Below are 20,778 nucleotides of genomic sequence, written 5' to 3'. Positions count from 1 at the left end.
GGCATAATTTCAAGTGGATTAACTGTATTGGGTGTCGCCAATAGTATACATGAAAAAGAAAACCCGAAAAATTAGAATATGTACTGATTTTTGGGCTAGATTGAATAACTGCTTGAAAGACCAAGCATACCCGTCTTCCATCTCCAGAAGAGATATTCAGGAAATTAAGCATTGTAAAAGTGTTTTCAAAATTGGATTTGACTGAAGTTTAGCCTCAGATTAAAATCGGTGAAGAATGTTCGAAGGAGAATAAGCATACATAAAGCGATTTTTAAACTTTATTTCCTTTTTGACTGAAGATAGCTTCAAGCCTATTCCGGCAAATAATGTTGGCAAGTATGGAATATGCAATCGCATATTGGATGATATTTTGATTAAAAGCGAAAATGAGACACAACACAAAACTCTCATATTGCTGCCACATCTGGGCTGGTGCATCTGCTACTAGCCTCTCGCTTCTTGACAAGGTTCAAAAGAGAGTCGCAAACCTGATAGGCCCTGAACTGGCATCTAAGCTTCAGCCTCTGTCCCATCGACGAAATGTTGCATCCCTCTGCCTTTTCTACAAGTATTTTAGTGGTGAATGCTCTGACGAACTGCAAGCACTTGTGCCCCCACGACGTGTGCATCCTCGACAAACCCGACAGGCTACTAAATCCCACCCCCACACTGTAGAGATCCCTAGATGTAAAAGATCTTTTTACTCCAATAGTTTCTTCCCCAGAACCGCTAGACTCTGGAATTCCATCCCAGGTCCCTGCTTCCCCAACAGTACTGACGTGCAGAAGTTCAAGTGTAACGTGAACCGACACCTTGCTGCCCAAATCCCTACATAGTACCCCAGTAGTTGTTGCCCCTGATAGTAGCCCCCTACACCAAAGTGGCAATTTGCCTTGTTTGGGGTGAAAATGTAATAAAAAAAAAAAATTAGATCGGTATTTCAGAAAATTGAAGAATACGGATTCAAGAGGTCTGAAAATCGTGAGTTTTTTTAAAGAAGATAAAAAATATAAGGCAGGTTACAAAATCACGTCTAACCCGAATATGACGTTACGGTTATCGTCAGCAGAGTTAATGTTAACCAGGAAAATACGCTCTCAGTTTGATATGCTGTCGTCTATTCTGGTAAAGGAAGACAGTCACACTCAGAAACATGGACGAAATATGCCTTCGCCTGATAACGTTGCTAAACTCCAGGGTTTATTGAGATTAGTAAGTTATCATAGCTTATATATATGATACTAGCCTGGGTGCCCGGCGTTGCCCGGGTGTTTGGAGGTGTGTGTTGAACAAAAAAGAAGTGGTAGCATGCAGGCAGGCTCAAACCCGTATCGCGAAGGAGGAAAAAAACATACGAAAAAAATGTGACGTCTTTGCTGTTGCGCCTATAGCGAAAGTTTAAATTAAGTCTAGTCAATCGAAAAGAGGGGATGACTTTCGAAAATATCAGCGAAAAAAAGCGACCTCTCCTTGTAGTAAAGTGCCTAGTTGAGGGTGAAGGAATCAATGTTTTTGGGCAATTGTTCGATATTTGTTGTCCGAAGGGTCGAACTTCAAAATGATACCAGTCTCGTGAAAATCCGTCTCATCTGTCGAAAGTTTTAGGCATACACACACATACATACATACATACATACATACATTTAAACAGACAGGTGAGATTTATATTATAGATGAGAGCGCCGTTAGAAAATTTAATAAAATAAGGACACAAGTGGGTATGGCCAGAAGAATGCAAACAGGCGTTTAAAAGATAAAAAGCTGTTTAGTAACAAACCAATAATTTGCACATTTCCACTCAAAGAAGAAAATCCTTGTAGCGGCGGATGCGAGTTATGAGGTACTAGGCGCAGTATTGCTTCACAAATTCGAGAATGCATCGACAAAGCAAATACCATGTGCCTCGAGAACGTTTATACCCGCGGAACGGAATTACAGTCAAATTGGAAAAAAAAGAATTTAACAATAACATACGCTTTAAAAATGTTTCACATATGTGTATACGGAAGAGAGTTTATTCTGCAAACATGCCACAAACGACTGTTAACAAGTTTTGGTTCAAAATTGTATACTAACGCATACGGCGAATTGATTACAACGCTGGGTTGGTTAGTTGTTTTTGTTTTACGGCATACCAACCCTTTTCCGGTTATTTAATGACAAATCCGGTGATTTTGAATAAAAAAATTTTATAGAATATATTTGTTTTTTTTTTTTCAAGTCGGGTTCTATTTAACGCATAGTTGGGACCTGAACAGATACTACCACTCTGGGTCAGAGTGGACCTGGGAGCAATGGCAATTGAAGGGTGGTTCCACACTCCCCAAAGTCCGCAAGCTGGGGCCTCACCACTGGATATAGTTTAAGGTCATATCCAGGACCCTACAACGCTGGGGCGTAATTCTATTGAATTATAATTTAAAAATATACCGTTAAAAAAGATAGGTAACGCTGATCGGGTTATCAAAGATTGATTGGGGGAACGTCGAAAGGCCTAACGCTAGAACTCTCACGGAACCCCTCGAAGAAACAATAATAGCGGTGCTAAGAAACGAAAGTGAATTGTCGGGTCTGTTATGCAATACGATTAGAGAACTTGCGATCACGTTAGAAGATGTGAAAAGAACAACGGAGAATGATGACTTGATTAGTAAAATGAGAAGTCAAACCTGGTGGAACGAGAAAAATAAAAACGTGAATTAGTGTGCCACTCTTTTCTATACGTGACCGCGTATTGTTATACGCAGATAGAGTAGTAATACTGCGGAAAAGATTACTCAAACCATCCAGGGATTCTCGAATGAAAATCGTCAATGAGGGGTTATACGTATTGACCCTAGATGAAACATGACACAGAAACGGTGGTTAAACAACGTAGGGGATGCCAACTAGCAGCAAGAGATCAGCTGGTGAAGATTCTGCAATGACCAAAAAACGGATGATCCATGGACTTGATTGCACATCGACTATCCAAGGTCCATAGATGAATAATATTATTCCGTCATAAATGGAACACGTACATCAAATCCGTTGCCAATGTCGCTGGAAAAAATGGTGGGATTCTTGTACCGCTCCAATATCTATCTCACTGCTGATGCAATATTCTATCTATATAAAAGCCAGGTACATCCAAGGATAGCGTACTGTGGCCACATATGGGCAGGAGCTGCTAGAAAGATCTTATCCTGCCTTGACAGAGTTCTAAATAGACTTCGTAGCCTAGTGATGGACGCCCTTTTCTCTTCTCTGCAACCTCTTTCCAAAAGAAGAGATGTTGCGAGCCTGTCTGTTTTAGCGTTGTCTTCATGGCCAATGCTTGTCTGAGCTCTAATCTATGGTCCCCCATTTCCAAACTTTCACGAAAAACTCTTGTCTAGCCAAAACCACTATCAACAATTTCCCCCACATGTGCCTAAACCTAAACGTAGATTCCATGAACAAAGCTTTTTTTCTTAGAACTGCACGCCTGTGGAACTCTATTCCGTTTGCCTGCTTTCCAACTGACTACAATATGGTCCTCTTCAAGTCTAACGTAAACAAATTCTTGATGAGCCGTCCCCTTAAGTAATCTAATTTACCAAATCTTCACTACTTACGATTACTACGATAATATCCCATATATGTATAGTAAACAATAAAAACAAATATAATAATATAATATCTCAAATTTTTGTATAAAACAAGCGAGTATGTAAAAGAAAACATTTAGTATATCTTAATACAACCGCCACACCTTACCTTCTATAGCCATAATTTTACATTCAAGTTATTTGATTTAATTTGCTACAAAAACCAATAAACACGAGAGCTCAAATATATGAGTTTTTTGCTAAGAACATTTTATTTTACCTGTCTGTCATCATCTCTGTTAATTCAAACCTTTTTTCTTGTCCGCAAGCTAAAAACACGTTCATGTTTAATCGGGCGAAAGGACTTTCCTTTTTTTTCTATAAAAATAATAATGTAGTAGGAATAATATTTTTAATAATATTTAAGCTATCTTTTTTTAAAGTCTTCGTTCTTGATAGAAAAATTTAATGCTATGTAGATCAGTTGGGGTGGTAAGGTTGTCAATCGTTTTTGTTTTTTTCTCCAGGAAAAATTTTTTATACCACCACCTCGAACTACTTGCATTTATTTTATTCTTCAGACCATTTCTTGAAGCGAAGGGGTTTCGAGTTTAAATACCAGCGCTTCTCCACAGTTGTGTCGCTACACAAACGGGATGCATTACGGAAGACCAAAAACTGGTGAAAAAGATTATGAATTTGAAATAGAGATAGACAAATGAAGCCCTGGGCAAAGATAGGTTTATTTGGAAGTCACAATTTAAAAAGTCCCCAACAGATGCCAGCATCTAAAACCTATGTCAAACCGATGATAATGATGACGACGACGATGATGATTATGATGATGCAAACCTTATTCACAGTCATACAAAGATGATGATGATGATGATGATGATGATGATGATGATGATGTATGTGAGGAATCTGTTTTCTTGAAGTTTTACATGCCATCATCATTTATGTCCACGCCTTTTCGCAAACAATCTACGCATGTTCGTGTTGGAAAAATAAATTACTCTGCCATTTCAAGTTAGTAATTTTATCTTGACTAACGCTGATCAAATCCATCTCAACTCTTTCTTGGATTATCCAAGTGAAATCTCGTGATGAAAGCTGCACGATGCGATTGCAAAGAACCAGCTTAATGAAATCAGTTAGATTTAAAAAAAAAAAAAAAAAAAAAAAAGACGGCCGAGAAAACGGATTAGGACTTGAAAATTCAATCAAAAACTTCCGGACCCTTTAAATGGGGACTGATTTGCGTTTCGATCATCAGCAGTTTTCAAATGAAAGATATGAAAAATGTGTTTCCCTGATTTTTATTGAACTCCATGAAAAATGTGTTTTCATGTGGACAACTCGGTCCCTGCTTTTTTTTTTTTTTTTTTTTTTTTTTGCTTAACTTGTTTATTGTACCAATGTTTACCAAGAGTTAAAAATAAAATAAATTATAATATCACTTGCAAGGAAAATCTAGCAACATAATATATATATATATATATATATATATATATATATATATATATATATATATTAAAAATACACTTAGCTCTTTAGACTCTTGTTCTAATCTCCTTTAAATTATATATATATATATATATATATATATATATATATATATATATATATATATATATATATATATATACTAGGTAAAAAGTACCCGTCGTTGACTGGGTTCAAAAACAGCCTACAGAAAATGGACTCTGATTTATGAAAGTATGATAGGTTATGAAAAGGAATGGTTGTAAAGAGATAGCTTCGAATTTCGGGGTATCAAAACCAAAGCAAAATATGATGAAAGTAAAAATAAAATAGATAAACCCCATAATTTATTATACCATACCTGTTCACACTAAAACACTTATCACAATATTCTGTGGATATATATTAAAAAACCTTGTTAAACTTTGTGACATATTTCCATTGTATGGAGGTCAGGCGCGAACGAACACCCAATAATTTTATTATATCATATTTCTTCAAACTGAAACATAATTATCAAAGTATACTTACGCAGATAGATATGAAAAGTCTTTATTAAAGTTTGTGCCTATTTCCATTCTATGGAGGCCAGGCGCGAACGCAGACACCACAATTTTATTATACCATCCCTATTTAAGTTAAAACATACTTATCAAAGTATTCTTATGTACATCTATATCAAAAACACTTGTAAAGGTTTTTTTAAAAATTTATTTTCCATACTTTGTGGACCAAGCGCGTACGCAGACCCTACAATTTTAATGAATCATCATTATGCCAGATCAAACATACCCATTCCTGTGTCTCGATACATCTTCTATCATTATGTGTCATCAGTTTTCTATAATAGTCAACCATATAGAAGCCTATTCGTGACCACACACACAGAGACGTTCAGCTTTATACTATAGAAGATATATATCTATATATCTATAAAAGTGAACGTGTCTGTCTGTGTGTCTGTCTGTCTGTGTACATTTCCCTACGCAATAACTCTGTCAATTTTTAGTCTATAGACTCGAAATTTGAAATACCGGGTACTGAGATTTCGGAAAATCGATGTGACGGGTGTCAGCCAGAAATTTGGCTGTTAAGGGGTCAAATTTCAACGATTTGACCTTTAAGAACTCTACCAAACTCCCCCGACAATTTTGGGTCTGGGCACTTGAAATTTTAGATATAGGTTCCTTGAACCTATATCTAACTTAATAAAGTGATTTGAGCCCGAAACTATAAATTTTAAGGGGTCATAATAGGGGTCAAAGTTTTAAAAAATTACCATTTTTTTTGTTTTTTTTGCTTTTTTTGCACAGCATACACCTCCAAACACCCGAGCAACGCCGGGCACCCCTACTAGTATATATATAGAAAGAGAGAGAGAGATCGTCAAATAATATACTGTCGATAATAAATTTAATCGTAAATTTTAATTTATAGTCTTAAATTCTTTTATTTTCTCTTATAATAAATTCTACTTTGTATAAAGTCTTGTGGTTCATAACAGAAGAAGATGCAGGTGTCTATAATTGTTTATGGTGTTGGTTGTTGCGGGTTTCATGACAGAGCCCAACAGTAAAGACAAAAGAACTCCTGGAGAAAGAAAAGGTATGAAGCATTTTCTAATATATCCACATTTCGTATCACATGAACATTTGTGATACACTTTGTAAAAACATAAACACTTGTGATACCCCGCTGTAAAACATATGTCTATATGTCGAGATGATAAGTGCCTATACAACACCGGTTCCGATTCATCGTCCCAACACTTTGTATATATACATACTAGCATATGGACCTTTGAATAAATAAAATCTATCTGCTAAAATATGTAGGGAAATGTACATAGACACACACAGACACGTTCACTTATATAGATATCTATATATCTATAAAAGTGAACGTGTCTGTGTGTCTGCGTGTACATTTACCTACGCAATAACTCTGTCAATTTTTAGTCTACAGACTCGAAAGTTGATATACAAGGTACTGGGATTTGGGAAAATCGAGGTGATCGAGTTTCGGCCAGAAATTTGGCGAGTCAGGGGTCAAAGTTCAACGATTTGACATTTGAGAACTCTACCAAATTCCTCAGACAATTTTGGGTCCAAACACTTGAACTTTTAATTATAGGTTCCTTTGACATGGATCTAACGTAATAACTTGATTTGAGCCCAAAACAATAAAATTTAAGGGGTCATAATAGGGGTCAAGTTTTAAAAAATTGACAGTTTCTTTTTTTGTTTGTTTTTTTTTTTTTTTTGCTCAGCATACACCTCCAAACGCCCGGGCAACGCCGACCACCCATGCTAGTATATATATAAATTCGTATTCCTCTCTGTTTGTTTGCATGTTCACAATATTTGATACACAATATATATACATGCAGAATGACGAAACAGTGTCTCGGTGCTAATATTGTAGAATGTTATGTTTTATACAATCTATTGTTCCAAGAAAGCGTTTATTGTTGTGATGCTTATTAAGTGATTAAAAAAAACAACAGTTGCAAATGTAAGTAACTATTTATTCACGGAACAACCCAACAGTGCCCTAGTTTTAGTATTGCAGAATAATAAATAACGTGTGTTTGCAAGCAAGCCCAAAAAAGAACAAGTTAGAAAGGAATTCAATTTAAACAAAATCAAATCTATTTGGTAAAAAAGGATAGCAAATGCAACAACCCGTGTAAAAACATAGGTAGAAGATATTTACATTCATATACTGAATGTTTGTCCAAGCCTGCTTTAAACCTGCCTCTTCTAGCCATCGTTACAACTTTTTCTGGTAGGTAATTCCATGACACAGAAACATGGACGTAGAATGCCATCTTTCTTCTATTGAGATACAAGCAATAACTGTACATTTTGTAATTGTCTGCAGAGAGCGTAGCCAGTCGTAGTTTCTGTGCATTTTGGCCCCCCTCCCCCATCAGAGAGATTAACCGACATTTTTTTCCTAATTTAAAGCATCTGTAGAGCAGCCAGAGATAGGCAGGCGGGCATTTGCCTTGTAAATAATTTGCTTGCTTATGGGGGGGGGAATTATTCACTGCAATTCGATTTTTTCTACCATTTCAAAATAACGCCTCAAAGTTTGCCTACCTATAGATGAATTTTGCAGGGTTGGATTCGTTTTGTTTCATTCCGTTTCGTTCAAAATACTTACTGTTTTTATTTTTCTTTTGTAAGAAAACGAAACGAACCTTTTCGTATCGTTTTGTTTATTTTTCGTTTTGCTTCGTACATCTATAAGTATTTAATTACAACCCGAATGTAGCAAAAGGTACCAAGGATTAACAAAAAAACTATGAAACATGAAAAGTTATAATTAGGATAACACAAAGATTGCATTTATTTATTAGATTGAGTAATTTGACAACGGAATTATATTAAGAGAATCATAAATCAATCAAAATATTTCCAGTTCAAGTTAAAAGAACAATGAGCATTAACTGCAATAATAATAAAAAAACGAACGAAACGAAATTTTACTAAAACGAAACGAAACAAATGAAATATATTTAGTAAAAATTTTGCTACGAAAGTTTGAACCTATTCCTCTAGTTTTCCTGTCTACGCCTTTGCTTCGTGTTGAGGTAAAAAAAAAAGGAGAGTTACATTTCCGATGATGATGTTGTATGCGCGACTCATATCAAATCTCCTCGCATCTTCCGCTGCTCAAGTAAAAATAAATTTAATCTTGGGATCGCACTTAGAATTGCATTAAAAGAGATATAGAACAGAACCCATTTCATCGAGTAGAGCAAAGTCGATCAGTGTACAAAAGTGAAAATATCAACTCAATGTCTTCAGCCCTGGTCAATGACTCGGCAATTTTTTCCATCCTTTTTGTTTGATACAACGTCCGTCATGGCTCATTTAAGCAAATTTTAGTTATTTATTTTAGGATTGGAAAATAACGATGCATTTTTACTCTGTCCTCAATGCGTAATTTGATACAAAATTAGTACACAATGGCAATATATATACTAGCAAAAGTACCCGTCGTTGATTGGGTTCAAAAGCAACCTACAGAAAATGGACTCTGATTTATGAAAGTATGATAGGTTATGAAAAGGAAGGATTGTAAAGATAAATTTTCGAATTCGGATGTATTAAAACCAAAGCAAAATATGATGAAAGTAAAAATAAAATAGATAAACCTCATAATTTATTATACCATACATGTTCACACTGAAACACGTATCACAATATTCTGTGGATCTATATTAAAAAACCTTGTTAAACTTTCTGACATATTTCCATTTTATGGAGGTCAGGCGCGAACGAACACCCAATAATTTTATTATACCATATTCCTTCAAACTGAAACATAATTATCAAAGTATACTTACGCAGATAGATATAAAAATTCTTAATTAAAGTTTGTGCCTATTTCCATTCTATGGAGGCCAGGCGCGAACGCAGACACTACAATTTTATTATACCATCCCTATTTAAGTTAAAACATACTTATCAAAGTATTATTATGTACATCTATATCAAAAACACTTGTAAACGTTTTTTAAATTTTAAAATTTTTTATTTCCATACTTTGTGGACCAGGCGCGTACGCAGATCCCACAATTTTAATGAATCATCTTTATGCCAGATCAAACATACCCATCACAGTGTCTCGATACATCTTCTATCATTATATGTGATCAGTTTTCTATAATAGTCAACCATAGGAGCCTATTCGTGACCAGACACACACACAGACGTTCAGCTTTATATATATATATATATATATATATATATATATATATATATATATATATATATATATAACTTAAATTTGTAAGCTTTATATATATATATATATATATATATACTCGGGGTTTTTTTTATATTCAAAAGTAATGGACTAATGAATTCAACGAGGTTGTTAGATAGTGCTCAATAAAAAGAGCTGATAATACTTGTTTATTGTTATATAAACATGCTCACATCCCGCTGCTACAAACAGCCACTTGTTTCAATCAAACAACAGATATCATCAGGCAGCGACTTGACTATTCAAAAGTTCAATGAATAATGGATTTTTATTTTAGGTAGGAACTCTTTAGAAGTTGGAGTTAAAAAACTTAAAACACAGGACTTTAATTAAATAAAAAAGTAAAAAGGGAGAGGCAATTTAAATAAAGTTAAAAGATTACAATGGGGAGAGAGTGATTGAGAAGAAAAAAAGGAATAGAGACAGAAATAGAGAAAGAAAATATAGAGAAAACAAAATAGAGAGAAAAAGAAGAGAGAAAATATATATACATATATATATATACACATACACACACATATACACACATATACACATATACATACATATATATATATATATACATATACATACATACATATATACATACTTTACTTCTATATATATATATATACATACATATACATATACATACTTCATTTCTCCTCTCCCCCCCCCCCTCCACATCACATATATATATATATATATATATATATATATGATATGGAGAAGAAAAGAAAAAAGAAACAAAGGGTTATAATAAAGAGAATAAGAACTAGAAGGAAAAGGAAAGAATAATGAGATCTAGTTAAATAGAGAAAGAGAGAAAGTAAGAATTTGACAGTATATAGAAAAAGAAAAAGAAAAAGAAAAAATCTGCGTGTCAACCAATTTATGAACAATTATACAATTCAGTAATGAAGCATATTATTACAAATACAAACAGAAGATACAATCCAAGCGTCAGAGATGAACGTGTCAAAAAAGGCAGGGAATGTATTCTGCTAGCATATTTATCCTCTTACATACGTCCACGAGTAAAATCAACGCAATTCAAACATACGTCTACCATTAATTAGGCCCTTTATGCTAAATGATATAAGTTTAAAGTTTTCGCGTTTTTATTAGATAAATATATGAATAAAAGAAAAAAATAATGATAAAACAATATTAAAATTATTATTAATAACAATAAACATAATAGTAATAATAATAAAAAAAAAAAAAAAAAATAAAAAAAATAAAAAAAAAAAATAAAATAAAATTAATATTTATTATCTTTTTAATATAACATATTTAGCCATAAGAGGGGATTAAATAAATTAAATAGGTCCAATAATTATAAATAAAAAACTACTAATATTTATGTATATAAAAAGAATATAATACAAATATACATATATATATAGATATATAACCACACACACACATATATATACCCAAATATACACACACATATATATATACATATATATATATATACATATACATGCACATAAGTAAAGGTGTAACTATACTATTAAGTTGGAAGTTTAAGCTATTTAAGTATAGATATAAAGTCATATTAAATCACAAAATAATACATTCAATACCAGATTACTAATAACACAGATACAAGTACACTTACCTATAAATATATTCAGGCAAAAGAAGTAATTAAATCAACGAAATACTCAAAAATAGCGACGCACAGGTAGATAGTACCCAAATTAAAAATAATAAGATACATATGTATATACTCACAGAGAACCAACCGACATACTAATAAGCATATATATATATATACATATATATATATATATATATATATATATATATATATATATATATATATATATACATATATATAATCTTATGTATACACATACATACAAAAAATACACAAATATATTCACACAATCATATACTAATACACAACAACGCACACACACATATATATACTCACACATAAATATGTATAATTTACATAAATTATATATATAGAAATACATAAGAATACAAAAAATTTGGCAAGGGTACAGATAGATGCATACACACATAGAAACATACAAATGGATTGAATAAACATGGGAGGGTATACCAAATAATATAGAAATATATAGATCTAAGTACACACGGTCATAAAATAAATACATAGACACATACATATACACATAGACACACATGTATATAAGATAGCAGAAGTAAAGAATGAAATCAGGAGAGGAGAAAGTATATTAATAGAATATTAATAAATTATAGAAATCAGTGACAATTTTTAATTTATTTAAATTTTATATCTAAACTAAATTACTTAAAAGATGGGTTTTATAATGTTTGCAATTAATTGAATTTTCGTGCTTCTTATTTAATAATTTATCTCTTTCTCTAAAAGTAAGTATAAATAATTTCTCATAAAGACATAGGTAGCAAGGCGAGTTTAAAGATGAACAGGTTTTAGCTTTCTTTAAAATTTTCCAATTTACTATTGGGGAGTAACCTTGCTCTACTAGTTCATTGTAATATTTAGACAAGGAAGTTCTATTTTTGTACTCATTATTTTCAAAAGAGCACTTGTGACCGGTAAATCTTTCTTTAAAATTGTTATTTGTCATTCTTCCAACTTAATAGTATAGTTACACCTTTACTTATGTGCATGTATATGTATATATATATATATGTATATATATATGTGTGTGTATATTTGGGTATATATATGTGTGTGTGTGGTTATATATCTATATATATATGTATATTTGTATTATATTCTTTTTATATACATAAATATTAGTAGTTTTTTATTTATAATTATTGGACCTATTTAATTTATTTAATCCCCTCTTATGGCTAAATATGTTATATTAAAAAGATAATAAATATTAATTTTATTTTATTTTTTTTTTTTTTTTTTTTTTTTTTTTTTTTTTTTTTATTACTATTATGTTTATTGTTATTAATAATAATTTTAATATTGTTTTATCATTATTTTTTTCTTTTATTCATATATTTATCTAATAAAAACGCGAAAACTTTAAATTTATATCATTTAGCATAAAGGGCCTAATTAATGGTAGACGTATGTTTGAATTGCGTTGATTTTACTCGTGGACGTATGTAAGAGGATAAATATGCTAGCAGAATACATTCCCTGCCTTTTTTGACACGTTCATCTCTGACGCTTGGATTGTATCTTCTGTTTGTATTTGTAATAATATGCTTCATTACTGAATTGTATAATTGTTCATAAATTGGTTGACACGCAGATTTTTTCTTTTTCTTTTTCTTTTTCTATATACTGTCAAATTCTTACTTTCTCTCTTTCTCTATTTAACTAGATCTCATTATTCTTTCCTTTTCCTTCTAGTTCTTATTCTCTTTATTATAACCCTTTGTTTCTTTTTTCTTTTCTTCTCCATATCATATATATATATATATATATATATATATGTGATGTGGAGGGGGGGGAGAGGAGAAATGAAGTATGTATATGTATATGTATGTATATATATATATATAGAAGTAAAGTATGTATATATGTATGTATGTATATGTATATATATATATATGTATGTATATGTGTATATGTGTGTATATGTGTGTGTATGTGTATATATATATATATGTATATATATTTTCTCTCTTCTTTTTCTCTCTATTTTGTTTTCTCTATATTTTCTTTCTCTATTTCTGTCTCTATTCCTTTTTTTCTTCTCAATCACTCTCTCCCCATTGTAATCTTTTAACTTTATTTAAATTGCCTCTCCCTTTTTACTTTTTTATTTAATTAAAGTCCTGTGTTTTAAGTTTTTTAACTCCAACTTCTAAAGAGTTCCTACCTAAAATAAAAATCCATTATTCATTGAACTTTTGAATAGTCAAGTCGCTGCCTGATGATATCTGTTGTTTGATTGAAACAAGTGGCTGTTTGTAGCAGCGGGATGTGAGCATGTTTATATAACAATAAACAAATATATATATATATATATATATATATATATATAACTTAAGTTTGTGAACGTTGTGAACAAGATAAGAACAGTAGTCTGAATAATTCAAATAATACAAAATCTAACATATAAAGTAATCCTGTCGAACGTTCGTTCCTGTGAGTAAAACAATATGTATAAATATTTCTTGCCTGTCTTTGTATTTTTTAGTTTTCTTTCGTCTGTCTTTACGCTCTGTAGAGCTGCATTCATTTCTGGAAAATAGAAAAAAAAAGATTATTTTTAATGCATGTTAAATAACCCCGACATTCAACATTTCACGAGAGATACGATTTGTAATAAAGTAAAAGGCGTTCAGAAAGAAGATTCCTAAAAGTTAATTTACTTCTCCAACTACCATTGTTTTAAGTTATAGACATTTTGACCCGTTTTACCGCCAGAAAATATTCCGACGTTGATCTTGAGTTCACACAATATTTTTACTCTTTTTGAATGAGCTTTACAGCCTTTTAGTAGCACAGATCTAATGAAAGAAAAAATTCACAGAATGTTTCAATGCAACCACTTCAGGTGATTTTCTCATACATATATTAATAATAATAATAATAATTATAATATTAATCATTATCATAGAAATAATAATCATAATATTAATAATATTAATAATAATAATAATAATAATAATATTATTATTAATAATATTAATAATAATCATAATAATAATAAAAATAAATATAATAATAATAATGATATTAATATTAATAATAATAATCATTATAATAATAATATTGATAATCATAATAATAATAAGTGTAATAATCATAACAATAATAACAATAAAAATAACAACAACAACAACAACAATAATAATAATCATTATAATAATAATAATAATATTAGTAATAATAATCATGATAATAATAATCATAATAACAATAATAATAAAAACAACAATAATAATAATCATTATAATAATAATATTAATAATAATCATAATAATCATAATAATAATCATTATAATAATAATAACAATAAAAATAATAACAACAACAATAATAATAATAATCATTATAATAATAATAATAATAATAATAATAATAATAATAATAAGCAGCAAAAGAAAAATAAAATAAGAAGAATAAAAAGTCTGCGGAAATTAAATAAAATATCAGAAAAGAATATCCGAGAAGAAATACGGAGAAATTAGTAGAAACAAAACTATATAGTAAAAATTTAATTAAATGAACAAACACTATCAATAATTCCCCCAACTCTTTATATGTACCTAAACTTAAACGTAGAATCTATGAACAAATTTCTTTCTTAGAACTGCACACCTGTGGAACTCTCTTCCGTTTGCCTGCTTTCCAGCTGATTACAATATGGTCGACTTCAAGTCCAATGTAAACAAGTTCTTGATGAGTTTTTCCCCTAACGTGATCCAATTTACCAAATTTACACTACTAACGATTACTATGATATTGTCCTTTTGACTACTGTACGCTCTTTTACCCTTATCCTTGAATGGCCCCCGGGCCTTGATAATTGATGATTTCTTTGTGAAAACAAAACAAAAAACTGTGCAATATCACTACTGAGATACTCGAGAACATTTATAGATTAGACAAAAGAGAAACTTATACATCTTTATCAGAAGATGAGGAAACTGACGATCATACACAATGCACTACATCCGAAAAATGATAATGACCGAGTCTACGTGAAAAGGAATGGAGGCGGGGGAGGGGACTGGTAATGTAGAAGAGCATGTGGAAAAACAAAAAATACTTTGAAAAATGCATAATTCATAACACAGAAAGATCATCACAGCAATAGACACTGTCAAAACAAACAGTAGAAAACAATAGAAACAAAAAGATTTTTTTTAAAAAAATAGGACAAGAAACAACTTACATGGACGACTCATAACAAGAGACAGAAAATCATGAAAACACCTGGACATAGTTAAGAAAAGGAGACGCGAAAAGAGAAATCGAATATGATTAAATCTAGCTACATAGAATAGACAAAACCCCAGGAAAATAGAAAATGTAGACTCTACATTTAAAGAGACGAAACGGTGAACTACATAATTAGCAAACATAACACAAAAAGTTTACAAGAATGACCACAACTTTGTGGGGAAAGCCGGAACTCTGAAAATGACTGCACTTAAACAGACAGAAAAATGGTACAAGCACAAACTGGAGATAGTACTGAAAAATGAAATCCACAAAATCCTTGGGGATATTGAGTTACAAACAGATAAACTCATCCAAGCGAGCAGTAATCAATAAAAAAGGAAAAATGTGCCAATTTGTAGATTTTGTCGTCCCAGCAGACTACAGGTGTTAGATAATAAAATGGTTAAAAATTATTACCGATCTATCGATCTACCGATCTATTCATCTATCTATCCAATGATATTGTTAGGTTGCGAGTTATTTAATTTTTAGCTGAAGATGTTTACATAAATTAGCTAAATTAAATAAACTTAATGACCTTGAGCATTTACGTACGTGACATAGGTCACACGTTAGGAGACCTGTGCTTTTGATAATGGCGTAACGGAAATGACAGATCAAGAGGTCAAGAAGATTAGATTGAGGAGTTTGAGTTTGGTCATGAAAATGAGCAGATGTGCTTCAAAGCCGGGAAGTGGGGCTGAAGAACAAGCGAACCCTTGTGAAAACCACTGAGACAGCTGAAATCTATATATCTATATAAGTGAAAGTGTCTGTGTGTGTCTGTGTGTGTGTGCGTGTGTACATTTCCCTACACAATGACTCTGTCAATTTTCAGTCTACAGACTCGAAATTTGATATACAGGGTACTGAGATTTGGGAAAATCTATGTGATCCTTTTTCGGCCAGAAATTTGGCTGTTAAGGAGTCAAAGTTCAACGATTTGACTTTTGAGAACTCTACCAAACTCCTCCACCAATTTTGGGTCTTAACACTTGAAATTTTAGATATAGGTTCTTTGGGCATGGATCTAACTTAATAACTTGATTTGAGCCCAAAACAATAAATGTTAAGGGGTTATAATAGGGGTCAAGTTTTAAAAAATTGACCGATTTTTTTTTTTTTTTTTTTTTTTGCTCAACATACACGTCCAAACACCCGGGCAACGCCGGGCTGAAATGCTGGTAAATTTATATTTTTAAAATATAAAGTCTTCTTCTGTGGTTTCACAAAAGAAGAAAAACAGGTGTCTTAATCGGTTGGTCGTTGCATGTTTCACCAAATCAACGTATGTGTGTGTATATGAATATGTTCCAAATTGACGCACATGTTGAATAGTGGGCTTTATATTTTATCTGTTTATTCATGTACGTGTAAATGTGTGTACGTATATGCGTCGTATCGTCTAGTTGATCGTCTACTGCAGCGGTTCTCAACCGGGGGCGAATCGCCCCCTAGTGGGCGAAAATCAAATTTTGGGGGGCGATTTTCAATCAATTTTATCTGAAAAATTTTGACATTTTTGCGAGTAAATTTTTTAAATTTTTGGAAATTATAAACGTGTAGCTAAACTATTAGTGCGAAACTTTGGTCACGTGACCTATGAATTTCTCTCTTATAAATGAATTGTCAGTTTTGAATATTCAATTTATTTCAGTAAATCCGATTCTCCAGTGACACACACACACACACACACACACATTCATTCCATTACGTGAATTTACAAAAACAAAAACACAAGAAACAGTTAGCGTTAATCAAGTTTTCATTATTATAATTGTTGTAAAATATTTTATTTGCATTAAATTAGTTTTCATTTAAAAATAAAGTTTAATTATATAATATTTATTTGTTTATTAAAAGCTCAAAAAATTATATTGAGAAATAGAATATTGTTTTATGACCAAAAATTATAAGGGGGCCCACCAAGAAAAAAAAGAAGGGAAAAGGGGTCCATGGGTCAAAAAAGGTTGAGAACCGCTGGTCTACTGTGTATATTTTAACATTTATGCAACAGTTCTAACAGGAAAAGATTGACGAGGACGTATCGAAACAGTTGTAGGCAAACAGTTCTTTTTAACAGATGTAAATAACACAACACGTACCCGGTTATATACGAACATTTATTTTTATGATTCCGGCCGGCATCTTCAGAGATCACCGCGTTTTCATATCCTGGCTGCATGAGAAAACGCCGCTCATTGCGTCATGGAGAGACCAACTCCTCTTGAGTTGTCCATTCTCTCTGATGTTTAGTTAACGACTCTTGTATCTACCCAAATCTACACCTCATCACGTGTCTAAAACCTCAACCGCTGACGTAACATAAATTGCCAGGGTGTTTGGAGGTGTATGTTGAGCAAAAAAAAAAAAAAGGTAATTTTTTTTAAAATTTGACTCCTATTTTGACCCCTTAACATTTATTGTTCTGGGCTCAAATCAAGTTAATAAGTTAGATCCATGTCCAAGGAACCTATATCTAAAATTTCAAATGTTTAGACCCAAAATTGGTGGAGGAGTTTGGTAGAGTTCTCAAAAGTCAAATCGCTGAACTTTGACCTTTTAACAGCCAAATTTCTTACCGAAAATGGATTACACAGATGTTTCTAAATCTCAACACCCTGTATATCAAATTTCGAGTCTGTAGACTTAAAATTGACAGAGTTATTGCGTAAGGAAATGTACACACACAGACACTTTCACTTATATAGATATATAGATGATACCTTTATGTAAATACGAACTGTAATATATCCCCTCCTGCCTCCCCCACAGTACAACACAGGGTAAAGATGAAAGAAACGGGAAAATGAAATGAAGATGCAGAACTTTCCAGAGAACTGAAATATGAAACATAAAAAAATCGATATTATCCAATAATTGTAAATTAAATACGCCTCCATTTGAGAAGGGCAAGGAGGATGGAAAGACCAAAGAGAAAAAGCACTAAGCAGACCTCCCCTAAACAAGTGCAAATAGGGCTAGCACCTTGGAGAGCCTTGTTGGCACCAAAATTCCAGTGAAGGCGAATGGTCACTTCCAGCGAAAAGTAAAATTCATTTGCAAAGGCTATCGAAAGAGGTGGAGAGTACTGGAAATCTGAGGAGACTTGTTGTCATCCAGACTCCAGGGAACACTACCAGTTGTTGTCAGTGAGAAATCTTTGGTAATAGTGCACTTATTGATCCGTGCTGAAATAATAACGTTATTATTTAAAAAAGCGTTCTTAACATGTGGAGGGGGAGGGTGTTTTGTAACTATTCTGTACTTTAACCTTACAATTGAATAAAAAAAAACATATTATAAAACTTTAATTAAACTTGGAAATACGATTTTAAAAAATAGCGCGGATCAGTAAGTGCATTAGCACCAAATCTTTAATAATGACTTGTGTGAGAATTCTTAGTGAGTACAAATAATAATAATAATAATAATAATAATAATAACAATAATAATAATAATAATAATAATAATAATAACAATAATAATAATCTCAGCGCATGATTTGAGTATTTATTTTTTGCGGACTTTAATCCTCATTTTCATAGTTGCTGGTTCACGACGTTTTGGCGGCAGTAATTACTAGAGACACTTACAAAGCTCAGCATCCTTTTCCCGTTGTACTTAATCACCCGAAGAGGGCCAGAGGATAAGTTCGCAAAAATGTTGTGAGACAACAACCATAAAGATAAGGATAACCGTCCACAAAAACTAAATACTCAACAGTAAATAAAATAATATCCAGATCTCTCCTGAGATTTCGAACGTTATCTCGTCTCTGATATGATGTTTGTCTTTCTTTTTTTTTTTTTTTTATAGTTCTTCGCCCTACTAGTGACGTCACTCCTCACGCATTTACATAAACGCATCTGCGCGGTTACATTACGATACCTTAAACCTAGCAGCTGAGTTTTAAAATTCATAATGATCTATTACTTATGCTAGTAGAATCCTAATATATAAGCACATACCTACCTTTACATAAATAGATATTTCAGGCTCCTTTGACAGACTATAAATACCGAGGAAGGAGCGCCTGTGCGTGGTATTTTTGTGGAAGGAGTTGCGCAATCTCCAACCACACCTCTCCTGGATCGACATTGTTAAATTCCAGTGGCAAGTTAAGTACAGGACGACTGGAAACAAATGCCGAGATAAGCGGAGAGCACATACGGCGCCTAAAATTCTCAAATGGTCACCCATTTGGTACTAACCAGGCTCAGCGTTGCTTAACGTCGGTGATCTGACGAGAACCGGTCTGTCAATGCCGTAAATAGGTATATTTCATTAATTAAAATAATCATACTAATTTTTTTTTTTTCACTTTGCGATATAACTCGTTAGAATGAATGTTATGCTTGAAGATTAATGCAGAAAAGAAGCTGTGAGTTTCCTTATAAAAATTAAATGTTTAAATCAAAGCTGGGATATGTCGTCCTGTCTATACCAGGAAACCGTTTCTGCTATTTCCTGTGACGCTGCAACTTTGAGGAGACAAAAAAATGATGCAGAACTGGAGGAAGAAACAACCGGAAGAAGCAACTGGTATGATGTAGGAAAACTAGAAATGACACATTTACATCAGTAACACTTTATCCATCTATCCATCTATCTATCTGTTATAATAAAAATCATGAAAACAGCTGAAATATTAAGAAAAACCCTTGAATGTGGAAACTAACACACAAGAGCAACAAGTGCGCGCCAGACAAACTGCTGCAAAGGCAAAACATGAAACACTACATGGAACCAAGAACACTGAAACCGCATATCTATAAGCTCTCTAACCCAACCCCCATTGCCACATCACTGCCCCCCTCCAAAGAGCGAGATCAAATAACCAAGTAGAGTCAAGCAGGAAGGAAATACCGATGAACTGACCAGACCTCAGCCGAATAAGAGCGAAGAGGACTGGGACTTGGGGAGGCTTATTGCCACTCAAAGCCCAGTAAAGACCAATAGCTGCTACCAACGATAAATCAATGGCAATCAGCTATTGCGATAATGCAAATGTATTTGCAAATGTTATCGAAAGAGGTGGAGAGTACTGGAAACCTGGGGAAACATGTCATTCAG

The 20,778-nt window shown here is 32.5% G+C and overlaps 1 protein-coding gene across 1 annotated transcript in view; it reads right to left on the bottom strand.

Moving 5' to 3' along the window:
• LOC145269055 (uncharacterized) overlaps positions 1-20,778 on the bottom strand; it is a 688,318-nt gene that overhangs the window by 432,040 nt on the left and 235,500 nt on the right. Inside the window, exon 3 of the mRNA XM_080124656.1 lies at positions 13,930-13,992. Coding sequence (XP_079980782.1) covers positions 13,930-13,992 — 63 coding nt within the window. The remainder of the gene's footprint in view (positions 1-13,929; positions 13,993-20,778) is intronic.

Source organism: Euprymna scolopes, chromosome 45 (assembly GCF_053919585.1).
Source record: "Euprymna scolopes isolate OS-2025 chromosome 45, ASM5391958v1, whole genome shotgun sequence".
NCBI lineage: Eukaryota > Metazoa > Mollusca > Cephalopoda > Sepiida > Sepiolidae > Euprymna > Euprymna scolopes.
Note: the sequence above shows the minus strand (reverse complement) of the source record. Positions and strands in the feature narration are given on the sequence as shown.